Consider the following 15220-nt stretch of genomic DNA (forward strand, 5'->3'; position numbering starts at 1 on the left):
GCGAGTTTGAGACCCCTGCTGTAGGTATTTTTAATTCAACTTATTTGGAACATTTGCAACTCATTTTTAGTACATAGAATAAAACATTTTTCGTTAATATCCCTATATGCTTTACTCTAGGAGGTTGCTCGTGTATAAGGCTGCTGCCTCACTTGGCTAAACACCATACTTTGGATGAAATTCATGTAGGGACCCATAGGGCCCTATGGCTTCATATGCCTACTTTTGATATCTGTGCTGTTATAGGGCAGAGCCCTCTACACTCAGATTTGCAGTTCTTAGGCAACCCCCTATAGGTTTAGCCCAGGTTGACCACTCCCCTTGGCAGACTATATAGTGTCTTGCACAAGGAAGTGTCTTCCTCTTTTGGCTGCATGCTATGTCCAAGGCAGAGCCCCAACTGAGCCTGGACCGGACATAGGCCCAGAAGCCAATTTGTGCCCTAGGGGACCTCATACCCCAGTGATAAGTCGGGGACAGGGCCCCGTGAATGAGAACAAGCCAGCACAGACAGTTTATTCATAGCACCCTCTAGGAGTGGTGAGCATAGTCAGCTTATTTAGGAAGGGCAGTTAATAGCCCCAACCAGGAGTTGTAAAAGGGTTTAGCCTACCCCGGCTCTGTTGTCGTTCTTTAGGGACCGGTTTTATTAGACGCCAGGTACCAGTGTTAGGAGCTCTCCCCTGGACCACAGTCGGCCAGAACACTCCCTTCTGAAAGGTCTATATCTCGGGTATCAGCTAATCCTCTGTGCATCCTCCAAGTGGGGTATTCTGTTCCTAAAGTGTCACATCTGCTGTATTCCATTGTGACCAATTCCTATACTGCTGTGGCTGTGAGTATATACCCTGTTGCACTATTCTGTATGTGCCTTGTTCAATAAATCTGCATCTAGTTCATCTGCAAGAGCTCCTGGCGTCCTATTACTCTGATCTATTGCACAACACCAGTGTGAGTTGTAGTTCTACAACATCATCTAGCCCCTGACATAGCTCCCATATAGCGGAGGCCCATCCTGGGAAAGGGGGTTGCATGTAACACATGCTCTAAGTCCAAACTAGCCTGGTAATAACACCCCTATTAAGCCAAACAAGTGTTACATACACATAATTCATACTTATGAAAAGTAGCCACATGGAAGTTAAAGAGAAAGTTCTTTTTTCTCACTATCACATAATTAGAGTGGGAATTACGTTCGGGTATTTTTACGTGAGCAATAGACTGTGCGACTATACTAACCCTTTTAGAAAGCACTTTGCTTCGAACTTTGCGCCCCTGTCAGTCCCACCACAGAAAGGACAGAGCCCAAATGGGCGTAGGTTAACATCAGTGCTGGAAAAGGATTCCCTACTTCACAGAAGAATAAAACCATTACATTCCCACAAGGGCCCCTGTCAATTTCACAAACGTACAATACACATCGGTTCCTTATAAAGCTATACCAGCGTTGAGCGCCTTGCTGCCATTTAAACCCCGCGCCACCGTATTTCTATACTGTACGGCAGCAAGTCCATTCCCGGGCCCTCCTATCGCTGCGTACCTATCAAATTGTATTAGGCGCTAGACACGCCCCTATGTTACATCACGCCTTTCCTTTCAAACCACAACTTGATCACATGGCTATGACATCGCGGCTTCCTCAAAGCATATGCAGCGGTAAACGCTCTGAAAGTTTCCATTGCGGAAGTGACGTTGTAAGTGAGCACCGGGGCCGGAAGTTTCAAGAATTGATTGCTGCTTCGCTGGGTTTTCTAGATTGACCGGGATTTGCTCTGTATGTATCATTTGTAACGGCTGCCTGTGTATCTTTATGGGATCCACTGAATGGCTGTGTTTTGTGTTAAAGCCCTTGTCTCGCCTTGGGTTTTCTGGATATACTTGCACAAAATTACAGAATGTTTTGTGGTGTAGTTTAGCACTGAATGTGTGAAGTTTCGTAAAAACAGTCATTTTGTGGTATATGTTTCCGTTTGTAATCGTTTGTTTTAATTGGGGTTATACATCAGTCATAGCCTAAAGTTGATATATCATGTGTTCTCATTCCGTAGGTACTTAGGATTCGGTTCAGAGTTTGAATTACTAAAATCTTCAGACTGGAAACATTTTCTTCATTTTGTCAAACAATAACAGCATTGCAAACTTCTAACAAAAATTGCTGCCTTACGATTGTAATTACATTTATAGCAAACTATAGACCTATAGTATGTCCAAAGTGATATAAAACCACAACTGGTCCTTGGTCCTTATGTGAGATCATGACAAACCAGCTCATTAAAGGAACAGTAACTCCAAAAAATGAAAGAGATTTAAAGCAGGGGGCTCAAACTCAATTTACCTGGGGGCCGCAGGAGGCAAAGTCAGGTTGAGGCTGGGCCGCATAAGGGATTTCACAAAAAATTGGCTTTCAAGGGATAATGCAAGGCACGGCGGGCGGGAGCTGCTGATTGCGGAAATGACGTTATGCCATCATACCAGTTATTATGGGAAGACGTTCTGTGTGCACAATTAGCTCCTTAGCAGCTAATTGTGTACACAGAACGTCTTCCCATAATAACTGTTATGATGGCATAACGTCATTTCCGCAATCAGCAGCTCCCGCCCGCCGTGCCTTGCATTATCCCTTGAATCACAATAAAAATCATGATCCATTCATTGCTTTTGAGAAGGCGTTGGTGCGGGCCACAAAATACTGTACCGAGAGCCGCAAATGGCCCGCGGGCCACAAGTTTGAGACCCCTGATTTAAAGTAATAAATATATAATGCACTGCTGCCCTGCACTGGTAAAACTGGTGTGTTTGCTACAGTAACACTACTATAATTTATATAATAAGCTGCTGTGTAGCCACGGGGGCAGCCATTTAAGCTGGAAAAAAGGAGAAAAGGCACAGGTTACATAGCAGATAACAGATAAGCTTTGTAGAATACAATAGTGTTTTATCTGTTATCTGCTATGTGCCTGTGCCTTTTCTCCTTTGAATGGCTGCCCCCATGGCTACATAGCAGCTTATTTATATAAATAATTTCTGAAGTAAACACACAACTTTTACCAGTGCAGGGCAGCAGCACGTTATATTTTAGTTACTTTGATACACTTTCATTTTTTGGTGTTACTGTTCCTTTAAGAGGGGTAGGGAAGGATGAATTTAGAAGAAAACATCGCACTGAAAGGGGGTATTGGGGATGATAAATGTAGCCTCCACACAATGCTGGGAAAAGTAGATCTCTTAATATTGGTGGATAACTGCTGGAAGTTGAGTGCTTTTTCTCTAATAATAAAACAGTACCTTGTGTTTGATCCCAACTAATATAATTAATCGATATTGGTAAACAATCTTATTGGGTTTAATTAAAGGAGATGTAAGGGGGAAAAAACAATATTGCACGTACTGACTGTAAACCTAAAAAGAAGCATATTTGCAATGTACTTCAGACTGGAAAGAAAACAATCAGTGCTGCTTTGCATTCCGAAGGGCAGGGAAGCAGAGCAGGGTTGTTTCATTTGTTTATTTATCATTGAGGCTAATTTCAGTGAGAAATAACCCTGCTCTGCCCTTCTGAATGCAGAGCAGCACTGATGGTTTTGCCGTCTGTGAAAGGATTCTTGTGCGCAGCTTCAGGAGAGAGAGGAGATGAACACTGAAATACATTGCAAATATGCTTCTTTTTAGGTTTAGTCAGTACGTGCAATACTGTTTTTTTTGCCTTGACATTCCCTTTAAAAGTTAAAATAGTAGACTTATGGTATGGAGACCCAAATTACAGAAGGACCCCTTATCCGGAAAACCCCAGGTCCAGAGCATTCTGGATAACATGTGACCTGTACCATATTCTTATGCAACAGTCTCTCCTGCAATAATAACCCCACTTAAAGTAGATCTCACTTGGTCAAAGGAAAAGTAACACTAAACATTTTTAAGTAAAAAATCTATTCTACCCTGCCCCAATAATTGCCCTATCCTGCACACCATTTATTATTTTGAATGCTTTATTAGAAAATACCTGCTAAAACTTGGCTTCTGGTCATTTGAAATAGGGCGATATGGCAATGCAGCACAGAATTGATTGATCAAACCTAGCCTTCCTTCTGTATAGGAAGGAGTCAGGCTAGGCTCGATCAATCAATCGTTGCATAGTGATTCTGCTTCTGCATTGCCATATCGCCCTATTTCAAATGAACGAAAGCCAAGTTTTAGCAGGTATTTCTAATAAAGCATTCAAAATAATAAATTAGGGCTGGGCGATATACCGTTTAATACCGAATACCGTTGTTTTTTTTAAAAACTATATTCATTTTTCAGATACCGCAATACCGGGGTGTCGGGGTACTCACCTGTGCGGCCCGGTCTTGCGCGCCTCCGTTGTCCGCGGGACGTTGCTCACGCGGTCCAGGTGCGCGTGCGTCAAAGCGCACGTACATGTCAAAGCGTGCACGTCCGTGACGCGCTGACGGTGCCGGTTCTGCGCATGCGTGGGGGGTATTTAAAGCTATCAAACACCTCCTCCTGTGCTATGTTGTCTGCGGCCTTGCCTGGGAAACTAAGCCTGCCTGATTTACCTTACGACTTTCTGTTGCCGATCCTTCGCTTGCCTGACTCTGATTTTCAATACTGCAGTAATTATTCTCTAATTTATTAGGAAATGGGGTTAACACCTAATCATGCATGGAAAAAAAAAATACCGTCAAATACCGTGACACCGATATAATTTTGAAAAATACCGTGATATAAATTTTTGGTCATACCGCCCAGCTCTATAATAAATGGTGTGCAGGATAGGGCAATTATTGGGGCAGGGTAGAATAGATTTTTTACTTAAAAATTTTTAGTGTTACTTTTCCTTTAAGCGCACTCCTCTTCATACCAACAATTTGCGGTAACTTCTGTTCCCGCTTGTGAGCATCCACTCTTGATGCCTTTTCTTCTTCCCAGGCTAGTGTAAATCACATGTATTTAGAGGGTAAAAATGTCCTAGCACTCCAATGGATTTTGCTTAAATTAACAAAAAAAAAAAAACATCAAGACATCGTAAACATCTATTGTGTGACAGAGAAATAAGGATCAAGGACTAAATAAAAGTATGGATCATTTTGCATTTAATAAGTTTATAGCCTTTATGTGGTGTTTATCAGCTTATTTATGTTTTACATATAGTATGTGTCAGTAGTCTGGCGAGCGAAGGAATAATTTTAGTTATAATAGTAAGGAGGTTCATTGTTAGTATTTTTAACAACCTTATTTGGGTATTAAGTGCTGATTGTTCCCCAGCACTATTTACCTTTTCTGGGGTATACTATTAAGCATTTTTAGCAAACTTCCTAATAAACTTATACAAGGACTACTTTGACAATAAACCAAACAACTATATGTGAGCTTGGATGTAGAAAGCAATGAAATCACTTTAAAGGAAAATGAAAGGTTAATATAAATTAAAAGTAAGTCTAAAGGCATTCTTTTTAAGTACTTACTGCATATTTAAATTCCCAGATCCCTGCTTGCTTCTCTGAGATATGGTGCTGGCAGCCTACAGCAGTGTGAAGACTACAGTGACATCACTGAAATCTCTCTCCCCTTCCTGTAGGTGCCAGCGGCAGCCTTCCTATTCTCTGAGCATATGTGTAACTTGATCCTGTCTCCTGTTCTGAGCTACACATGCCCACCAGCCAATCAGAAGCTGATCTGGCAGAGGGGAGGGGGGGGGAGGGAATGAAACACGTGTGCAGTATGAAGCAAGGAGGGAAAGGAAGGGAGAATACCTTTTTAGAGATGGCTGCCTGTTCTAGAAAATGTGAAGGAAGTGAGTAAATATTTGATTAGGTGAGTCAAAAGTGTGGCGTTTTTACTAAACAATAGGAGGACTATTGGGCAGTATGCTTTTTAAATTTTGACTTGCATTCTCCTTTAAGGATACTTGTAAAAGACTTTTAGTACCTGCTATGCTTGTCTCTGAATCGACTCTCCCAAGGAGCAGTTTAGCTCAAGAAATAACAAAAACCATAGATTTTTAGTGATTAAAACAGAAGGAAAAAACTATGTTCACAAACCCTAGTCCTTGAACTCATGCTGAAAGCTGAGTCCCTTTTCTGTGTGTCACACACTTGTATTTGAGTGCCATTTACGCTGATAATTATATTATTATTATTTCTATGTCAATAAGTTCTATTTCTGCCAATTAATTTAAAGTACGTTTGGCTAAAAATATATGATGTGGTCGGTGGTTCTACTTTTATATTTTTATTATGAAACAAGGGAGATTACTATTTTTCTTTTTTTGACCTTTGTCTACTGACCACTTTATTATAATAATAATTGTATTATTACTGTTATTTATAATAAATACTGTGAAATGAATCTAGATTGTTTTGTCATTTAAAGCAACAGTATTTACCCTCCTTTTCAACATGAGCTCAATAAGTAGGGATGTGCTGCACATATTCTTTGCATATTGTTTTAGTTAAGAAATATCCATGGTTTCTGACATCAAGCAAGTTTCACTGTAGTATTTCCTGTTACTTCCTGATCCTGCAGAACATCAAAGGACCTGATAAAACTAATTACCAGTAAACTGATAATTAGCTGCTCATAGGCTGCTGTTTTGAGTTTGTTTGTTCAAAGGTAGATAGGGAACTATAAACAAAGTTACCCTATTTATAATGAGAGGGCATAGTTTCAGTGAAAATAGCCCAACTTTCAAATTAGTGCTTTATAATGGCAAAAATAAAAAATATGGGTTTTTAAATGATAGGCAAACTGTAGTACTATGTATTATGTTTATTTTTTAGCAAATTTTGCATTTTAGGTGTGTACTGAACCTTTAATGGGTATAGTTGCTGTAAAAAGAAACAAACCTCTTACTTAGATTTAACTAGCACTTTAAAAAAAAAACAAAACAAAAAAACAAATGATTGTAGCAAAATTTACCATTAAAGCTGGTTTGCCAATGTTACTCATGATATTTTTTTCCAGCTGAAACAAACACACTTATGCTGAAAATCCCTGACCGGTTTCGTCTCCTTTAACTAGCTGGTTCCATCATGAGTTGCAGTTTGTGATGCACTACTGAAACACAGTATGCCATAAGGTCCCCATACACTGGCAGATCCTCTTGCTTGGCGATGTCGCCAAGCGAGCGGATCTTCTCCCGATATCCCCCACCTACAGGTGGGCGATATCGGGAGAATCCAGGTAATTCGATCGTTTGGCCCTGGGGCCAAATGATTGAATTATAATGACGGGCATAGGCAAAGTCAGTCCGGGGACCACATCAACGAGCCGATGCGGTCCCCGATCCGACTAGATTTTCTAACCTGCCCGATTGAGATCTGGCCGATTTCAGGCCAGATATCGGTCGGGCAGGCCCATCAGGAGTGCCCATACATGGGCTGTTTAGCTGCTGAATCGGTCAAACCTTTAGTTGTTTGCAGCAGTTAGGTTGAGTAAGCACACACAAATTCTATCCCTAAAACTATTAAACATTAACATATTTTTGAGAAATATATATTTTTTTATAAATACAATTCCGTTTCTTGTTTATATCATCCTCAGTTTCCCTTTAATTAGACATTATGTTGTACTTCATGTTAGTTAATACATGTTCCAGCGTGATGCTTCTCATTTTTAAAGAATTCCTGATATTTGGTTCCATAACTGTACATATAACTAAGAGTAAAGTTTCTACGATACTAAGGAATTTATAAAAACAGTCTTGGCTCATAAATGAGTTAAGCAGAATAAGTTAACTGGAATGCCATTTGTTGAGTTTGAGAGCCTTATTACTAATAAGTATATTGTGTTTTTCAGCTCATTTGTTACATATACTGTTGCTATACAATATGGCTGCAGATTGGCTGGGAAGTATTGTATCTATAAACTGTGGAAATACGTTGGGAGTTTATCAAGGCTGTGTATCTGCTGTGGATCAAATCAATCAAACAATATCCCTTACTCAGCCGTTCCACAATGGAGTTAAGTGCTTAGTGCCAGAGGTCACCTTCAGGTTAGTTGATGCTTCTAAGGATTGATGCCATACAGTAAAAAGTAACTCTAAGGGCTCTGGCACACGGGGAGATTAGTCGCCCGCGGCAAAACTCCCTGTTCGCGGGCGACTAATCTCCCCGAGTTGCCTACCCCTGCCATCCCACCGGCGAACATGTAAGTCGCCGGCGGGATGGGAGACGCGGCGGCACGATTTCGCGCAAATCGCCCCGCCGCGTCTGCCATCTCGCCGGCGACTTACATGTTCGCCGGTGGGATGGCAGGGGTAGGCAACTCGGGGAGATTAGTCGCCCGCGAACAGGGAGTTTTGCTGCGGGCGACTAATCTCCCCGTGTGCCAGAGCCCTAATGTGATGCATGTCATTGCTTTCTACCCTCCTTTCTGATTTGTCCTTAGATCATGCTTGAGTTTTTAAAATTATAGGAAATACACCAGTATTCCTTCCTGAATTCCTTCTTTGAAACCTAAATCAGACAGTTCATGATCACATGTACCAGTTTTTAAGGTGGTATTGTAAACTGTGCTTTGATTTTGTGGCTGGTATGTGTAATATCTAATATATATTATTTTTTTTTTTTTTTTGTGCTCAGGGCTGGTGACATATCGGAATTAAAGATTCTTGAAATTCCTTCGGAAAGTCTGAAGTTCACAAGTGATCAGCTGAATGACCACTCTACAGGTTTTGGATACCTGCCATCTCGTCAGCAGAATGGTACCAGCAAGCAGAAGCCAACGGTAGCACAAAGCACTGCCCAGAACATTCCTGGCCGAGAGGAGGGGAAGGCCACTGAGCCATCTAGTAGTTCACCGCAACCCTGTTCTAAAAGTTATATAGACAGGCACAGTGAAGCAGCCAATCAGCCCAAAAACTTCCGCAGAAGACACAATTCCTGTAAGTTATACAGCTAGATTGTAAATGTCAAAGCTTAAATTTTTTTTTTTATCTCCAGCTCTATTGCTGATATTTTTTGTACAGTTGCTTTCTTACTGTACTGTGTTCTAGTATTTCTAAACTAATTCTCAGGGGACCAAGATTGTCTGGAAATATAATTCATAACTTAATAACTGTTATGCAAGTCATTCAAATTACTTTTTCTATTGTAGAAAGGAATATCACTAAATAGAAGATCTAAAGGGGATAATGAATTATTATTTACAGTAATATCTAGGACACCAAATTAAACTTCTCCACAAACCTCACTCCTTAGAGCAAAGACACACGCAGGGTTTAGTAGCCGATATTTTTTAAAAAGTCGCAGGAACTAATCCGTGTAGGGCAAGCCTACAGCAACTTTTATAATACCCTATGACGGGAAAGTCACCGCCACTGAATTTTTCAAGTCGCATCAACTAATCGTCCCATGTGTCTTCGCCCTTGTGATCTTCAAGAGTGGGTTTTCAGGCACATATAACAAAGGTATTTTCTCCAGATTTGCAACTGGCATACAGGCTGGTGTCACCAGTCGCCTATCCAAAACTTTCATACCCATGCAACAAGGGGTGACCTTTGAGTTAACTTTTAGCATGATGTAGAGAGTGATATTCTGAGACAGTTTGCAGTTGGTCTTAATTTTTTATTTGTATTTTTAATTTTTGTTACAACTGTAGCCTCACTGAGCAATAGTTTTTTTGTTCTGGGGGTCAGCAACCCCCATTTAAAAGCTGCATGGAGATAGAAGAAAACTGCAAATTCAAAAGCTATAACAAGTAAATAATGAAGATCAATTAAAAAGTTGCTTAGAATTTGCCATTCTATAACATACTAGATAAAGTTAATTTAAAGGTGAGCTTCCCCTTTAAAGCAAGTATAAACTACCTTGCTGATTATAGGCCTATAAAGCATGTATTTTTCACTTGAGACTAGCACAGAGAAAAGCAGGAAGCACACACACACACCGGACTGGATTGTTGTGGAGTGCACACAGCAGGTTGCAGTTAGATAAGAAGCAGGCAAATAATAAGAGCATCTAACCTTCATCAGTAGAGACTATTGTTTTGTTTGGCACAATACGCCTTCAGTTGTAAAACATCAAATGTCTCTGCACCTCCCTTTTAATTACTGTATAGGTCATCTACAGTCACACACAACTTGTTGTTTTAACAACGAAATTACTGAGAATAAAACTAAACTACTAAACTTAAAGGGGACCTGTCACCCATACATAAAAAGCTTTATAATAATAATAATAATTGTTTTTTCTATCATCCATATCTGTTATAAATGTATTTGAAAATCGGAGCTGTCAATCATATATTACCTGCCTTGCTTCTGTGCCTCAGGCATAGTGGCAGGGCAGTAAATTATTTTTACTTCCCATTCAGCAATTTCTAGATGATGCTGCACTCATCACATTCCCCTCCCTCCCTACAGTCTATAATTCTGTAGCCTGTGCCTGTGCCTGTGCATGGGCATATTGGCCCCCATTCTGGTGCATTAATTTTCAGATGATGCAAAGCTTGTCCTAATAACATTACCAATAAAATGGCACTTGCCTGCTTGCTGTGATTGTGAATTTCAAAACTGTAGTTTTTTCTTAGGGTAACAGGTCCCCTTTAAAATCTGACCAGACTAGTGACCCTTGTCCCGTGATTAAGCAGCGGGGAGAGGGGACAATGGTTCAGCCCTATTTACTTGTATAAATCACTACCCAATTGGGCATGGAGGAAATTGGGGAGGTGTTCTGCTGGGTGTCTTCTGTTAAGCACCCCTTCTACTTTACAGTTGTAGGGGTTACTTGGAGACGCTCAAGTATTATTTACTTCTACTCCACTGTAGTGTTCACCCCTGCCAGTTAATAAGGTTCTATTAGACAACTACTTATTCTTTCGTATTTTTTCCGACCTCAAGCATTTTTGAGTTCACGTTGAAGGAAATTTGTTATGCATTAAATTTTGTAGTGCCTCCTTAACTTGCATTTTATAACTATTGGGGGAAATTTGATTTCAGTGTAATCTCAGTAAGGCATGGCAGGGTTATTAGGAATTGGGCCAGAAAAGCATGCTTGAATTGCAAATAAACCACTTATTGATCCTTCTAAGTCCTTCTAATCTGTTCTTTAGTTATAAGCTGGCCTTCAGGGATGGTGTTCCCTAGGGTTCTGGCACTGTATATTTAAACTGGGAACGATTGCAAAAATTCACATTTCTTACATGTCATTGAATTAAATTAAATGAAGTTAAACATTCTTTGCAGTTTATGAAATCAAAATAATTTTTAGTACACCCCTCTCTGCAATCTGTCTCCATTCTGTCATCATGCAAGAGTCAGGCAGACTGACATCTAACTAAAATACTATGCCTGGGCAAAGAAAGTACACACAAATAATGTATTAAAATAGTCAATTGACTCTTTCATAGAGAGGGAATCGAGAGAGACAGATTTGCTAAAAGGGGGGATACTAAACATTATCTTGATTATGTCAAAATCTGTACAGAATTTTTTAAAGACTATGTTTATATTAGAATTCTATGATTTAAAGCATATATACGGACAGAGAGCCGCACACACAAGGACTTGGCAATAAAGTGAAAAAATTTATTGAAAAAAATGCAACGTTTCGAGTACTGACTGTACTCTTCCTCAGGGACAAACCAAAGAAAAAAAAAGGGTTTTTTGGTTTGTCCCTGAGGAAGAGTACAGTCAGTACTCGAAACGTTGGATTTTTTTCAAGAAATTTCCTCATTTTAGCCGGCACCCAAGGCATTTGAATTTCTATAGGGTGTGCTCCACTCTTCCTTATATATATTGCAGTATTTCCTCTTTAAGAAAAAAAAAAAAAAAAACAGAAACGTGTCATCACTATCTATTTCATAGCACTTTACCTTTTTATCCTTTTGAACGTGTTCCAGCAAAACCAAGCTGGAAATTACCATGTTGCTCACATTTTTCCGTTGTAATGCTATAAATGCAGTTCCTATCTTTAAGGAGTATACAAGTTTATCTCTCTAGCTTGTGCTATCTCTTTATAGATGTGGATATCTATACGTGCATTACAGGTTTAATGTAGTAAGCTGTAATACTTTTTGCCCTTTGTATATAGATAGCCCATGAATTTTGGCTAGGATTGGTGGGCCACCATACACGCACAGATTTTGTTTCTTATGGTTCTGCTCAAAAAACAAGTTTTGTTATAAATGCTACTTTTTCGTAGACAAACATATTTTTTCATACACACCCACAATCTATGTATTAGGGATGCACCAAATACACTTTTTTTGGATTCTTCCCAACCCCCAAATCCTTCGGAAATGATTCGGCCCGAATACTGAACCAAATCCGAATTTACATATGTAATTTATGGGTAGGGTGAAAGCGCGCAGTGAAAAATGTTCAACTTCCATGTTTATGTGACAAATAAAGTCACATGGTTTTAATGATTCAGATTCGGTTCAGCCAGGAGCTGAATCTTTGGCCGAATTCTGAACCGAATCTTGGATTTGGTGCATCCCTAGTATGTATGGCCACCTTTTGAATAGGAAGCTGGTCAAAGACCTGACTACTGTACATGCCTGTTTGATTTTTATTGTTTCAAGAGGCAGCAAGCATGCACAGTAGACAGCTTTTTGAGGGACTAGATAAGGAAATAAGTGATTTCTGCAGCATGTTTTCACATTCTATCTTAAAACAGATATAAGACTCAGTATAGGAAGAGAGGTATGCTATTTTGGGGCTGGTTAAAGTCTGTTAAGGAATTTTAAAATAAAAGGTTTAGTTTATCTTTAAAGGAATACTGTCATGGCAAAACCATGTTTTTTACAAAACGCATCAGCTAATAGAGCTTCTCCCACAGAATCCTGTGTTGAAACTCGTTTTTCAAAAACACAGATTTTTTTCATATTTAATTTTGAAATTTCACATGGGGCTAGCCAAATTCTTCATTTCCCAGGGTGCAACAGCCATGTGTTCTGATAAACTTCAACACACTTTACTGCTGCGCTGCAAGTTCGTGATATCACCCCTTGCCTTTCCCCCCAGCAGCTGATGAGCAAAACAATAGGAAGGTAGCAAGGTAGAAGTTCCCAGTAGGTATCAGCATAGCACTCAGTAGTAAGAAATCCAAGTCTGGCTTGGGACTCCTCCAGTTACATGGGAGTAGGAGAAACAATGGGTTATCTGAAAGCAATTCTAATGTGTAGCGCTGGCTCCTTCTGAAAGCTCAGACTCGGGCACAATGCACTGAGATGGCTGCCTACACACCAATACTACAATTAAAAAAAATACATATCTTGGTTCAGGAATAAAACTTTTTATTGTAGAGGGAATTATTTGCTATGTAAAGAGTGTTTACATAAAAAGTACACCATAAAAATCATGACAGAATCCCTTTTAGGATTCTGGGACTTAAAGTTTCTCTGCTTTCCAGACAGTCTGTGCACCACCCACTATGGGAAGCAGAGGGACTTCAAGCGCCAGAATCAATCGCTGAAACAAGGTGATGGTGCATTACACTGTGAACCAAAGAAATGTGGGTAAATAGCTCATCAGATTAACATGGTTCCATTCAATCTGTGGAATCAATTATGTTTGTGTACGGGAAAAAAAACCTTTTATATTTATTATATTTTTGGGTTACTGAATGAATGTGTTCATGTCAAAAAGAGGGGTATATTTTCATTTTAAGCATACAAATTATATGAACCGTTGACAAAACCACACACCTTTGTACATCGGAAACCTCAAGATAAATAAGCATAACTCTTCTTTTCAGAGTCTGTCTGCAATTTATTACTTTTTTGGCTGAGTATGCAGGATGTATGTCCATTTGTTCAGAGTACAGTGTTTACAGATAAGTCTGTAGCTATTTTGAGCAAGACATTTTGTTTTGTATGCACCATTTCTGTCTCTAAGCAAAATAGGCATATATCCATGGTATGCACGAACACCTAAACCAAGTTCTGGACTGTTACAGCTTGTTTTCAGGGGCACTGGTTTAGAGTCCTGGGTGGGTGCAATTTCTGAAACCTGATCCAGGCCCGCTACCTATTGCATCCCACAACTGCCTTATCACTAACTTCTCAACAACCCACCACATTACATACTGACTTTTCTATAGGTAACCTGTGGTTCTAGGACTTGATGCAGGTCATTTTACACCTGAAGCAACAGAGCCATGCTGCTACCCTCCTTCTCTGACTCGGGTGTGGGTTGGAAGAGGAGTGTTATTTCTAGTATAGAGCATGCTATTGTATCCTCCACTAGAAGATTTCCTGTTAAGTAAACACAATATAAACTGGATTATTTAATAGATATGGAGTAGGCTTATTGTTCACCCTGGTAAAATGCCACTTCAGGCAAAGAAACTCATTTGACTTCTTTCTGGTTATAGAAAGAGTTAATGTCTATTAACTTTATTATCTGTTTATTTGGAGATTTTATTGCTGCTGTCAGTTTTGGCCCGTTTGGCCCATTTTGCCTGCCAGTCTGGGAAAAATGTCCTGGGCTTCGGCAGCTTAGCAGGGTGCACCAGTTTAGCTGTCCTCTGTCTGTTGCCTCTGTACAAAGTATGTCTAGCATGAAAATTCAGCAGGAAGGCATCCAGTTAGTTATTCCTACAGGTTTGAATGTAATTTACTTTTATGTATGTTTTGGCATGTTACAATTTAAGTCTTGGGATGGCTTTTTCAGTGGCATATGTCCCAATTCCAGCTAATTTGTTATAGGGATGGCTCCACATTCTGCAGCATACAGATTTTATATGGATCTAGTTTTAAAACATTAGGTGGCTTGTTCAATTAGCATTATTGGTTCATGGTTCTGAAAGTGCCAGGGTTCATTAGCAAATGCAGGGAGAGTGATGGATCAGGGCATGGCTGACCATAATTTAGCTAGGTCAGAGTGGATCAGAATCCAGGTATAGGAAGGACATAAAAAATGGGGTTTCTTCTTAGGGTTGTGTCTTTTATATGTCTGAATCAATATCCTATAATGTATTCATTGCAATAGGATGTTACTTGGGAGAAGCCATGCTTTCTTTCATTTATGCATAATGCTGCAATACTCAAAATATGTAAAAATACAAGTTATCCCAGGCTTTAAATTGTTTTTGCTCTAAGTTTATTAATAATTATTCTTTTATTAATTTATGTTCCACAGAGCCTAATTGTGCCTCTTGTAAATTTGCTAAACAAAGCTGTCCTGAAATGATCAGACTGTGTTCTGTAATTCCTGTCTGCTCGTTTCAAGGGTCAATTCTGTGCATTTCCGGAGCAAGCCAGGCTGGCTCCAGGA

At 39.7% G+C, this 15220-nt stretch overlaps 1 protein-coding gene across 1 annotated transcript in view; it reads left to right on the forward strand.

The window, feature by feature from the left end:
- The first annotated feature begins 1760 nt into the window (after positions 1–1760).
- The window catches only part of edc3 (enhancer of mRNA decapping 3), a 39022-nt gene continuing 25562 nt past the window's right edge, over positions 1761–15220 (forward strand). The window contains 3 exon segments of the mRNA NM_001126590.1: positions 1761–1774; positions 7798–7993; positions 8583–8884. Coding sequence (NP_001120062.1) covers positions 7830–7993; positions 8583–8884 — 466 coding nt within the window. The 5' untranslated portion in view covers positions 1761–1774; positions 7798–7829.

The sequence above is a fragment of the Xenopus tropicalis genome, chromosome 3, assembly GCF_000004195.4.
Source record: "Xenopus tropicalis strain Nigerian chromosome 3, UCB_Xtro_10.0, whole genome shotgun sequence".
Lineage (NCBI taxonomy): Eukaryota > Metazoa > Chordata > Amphibia > Anura > Pipidae > Xenopus > Xenopus tropicalis.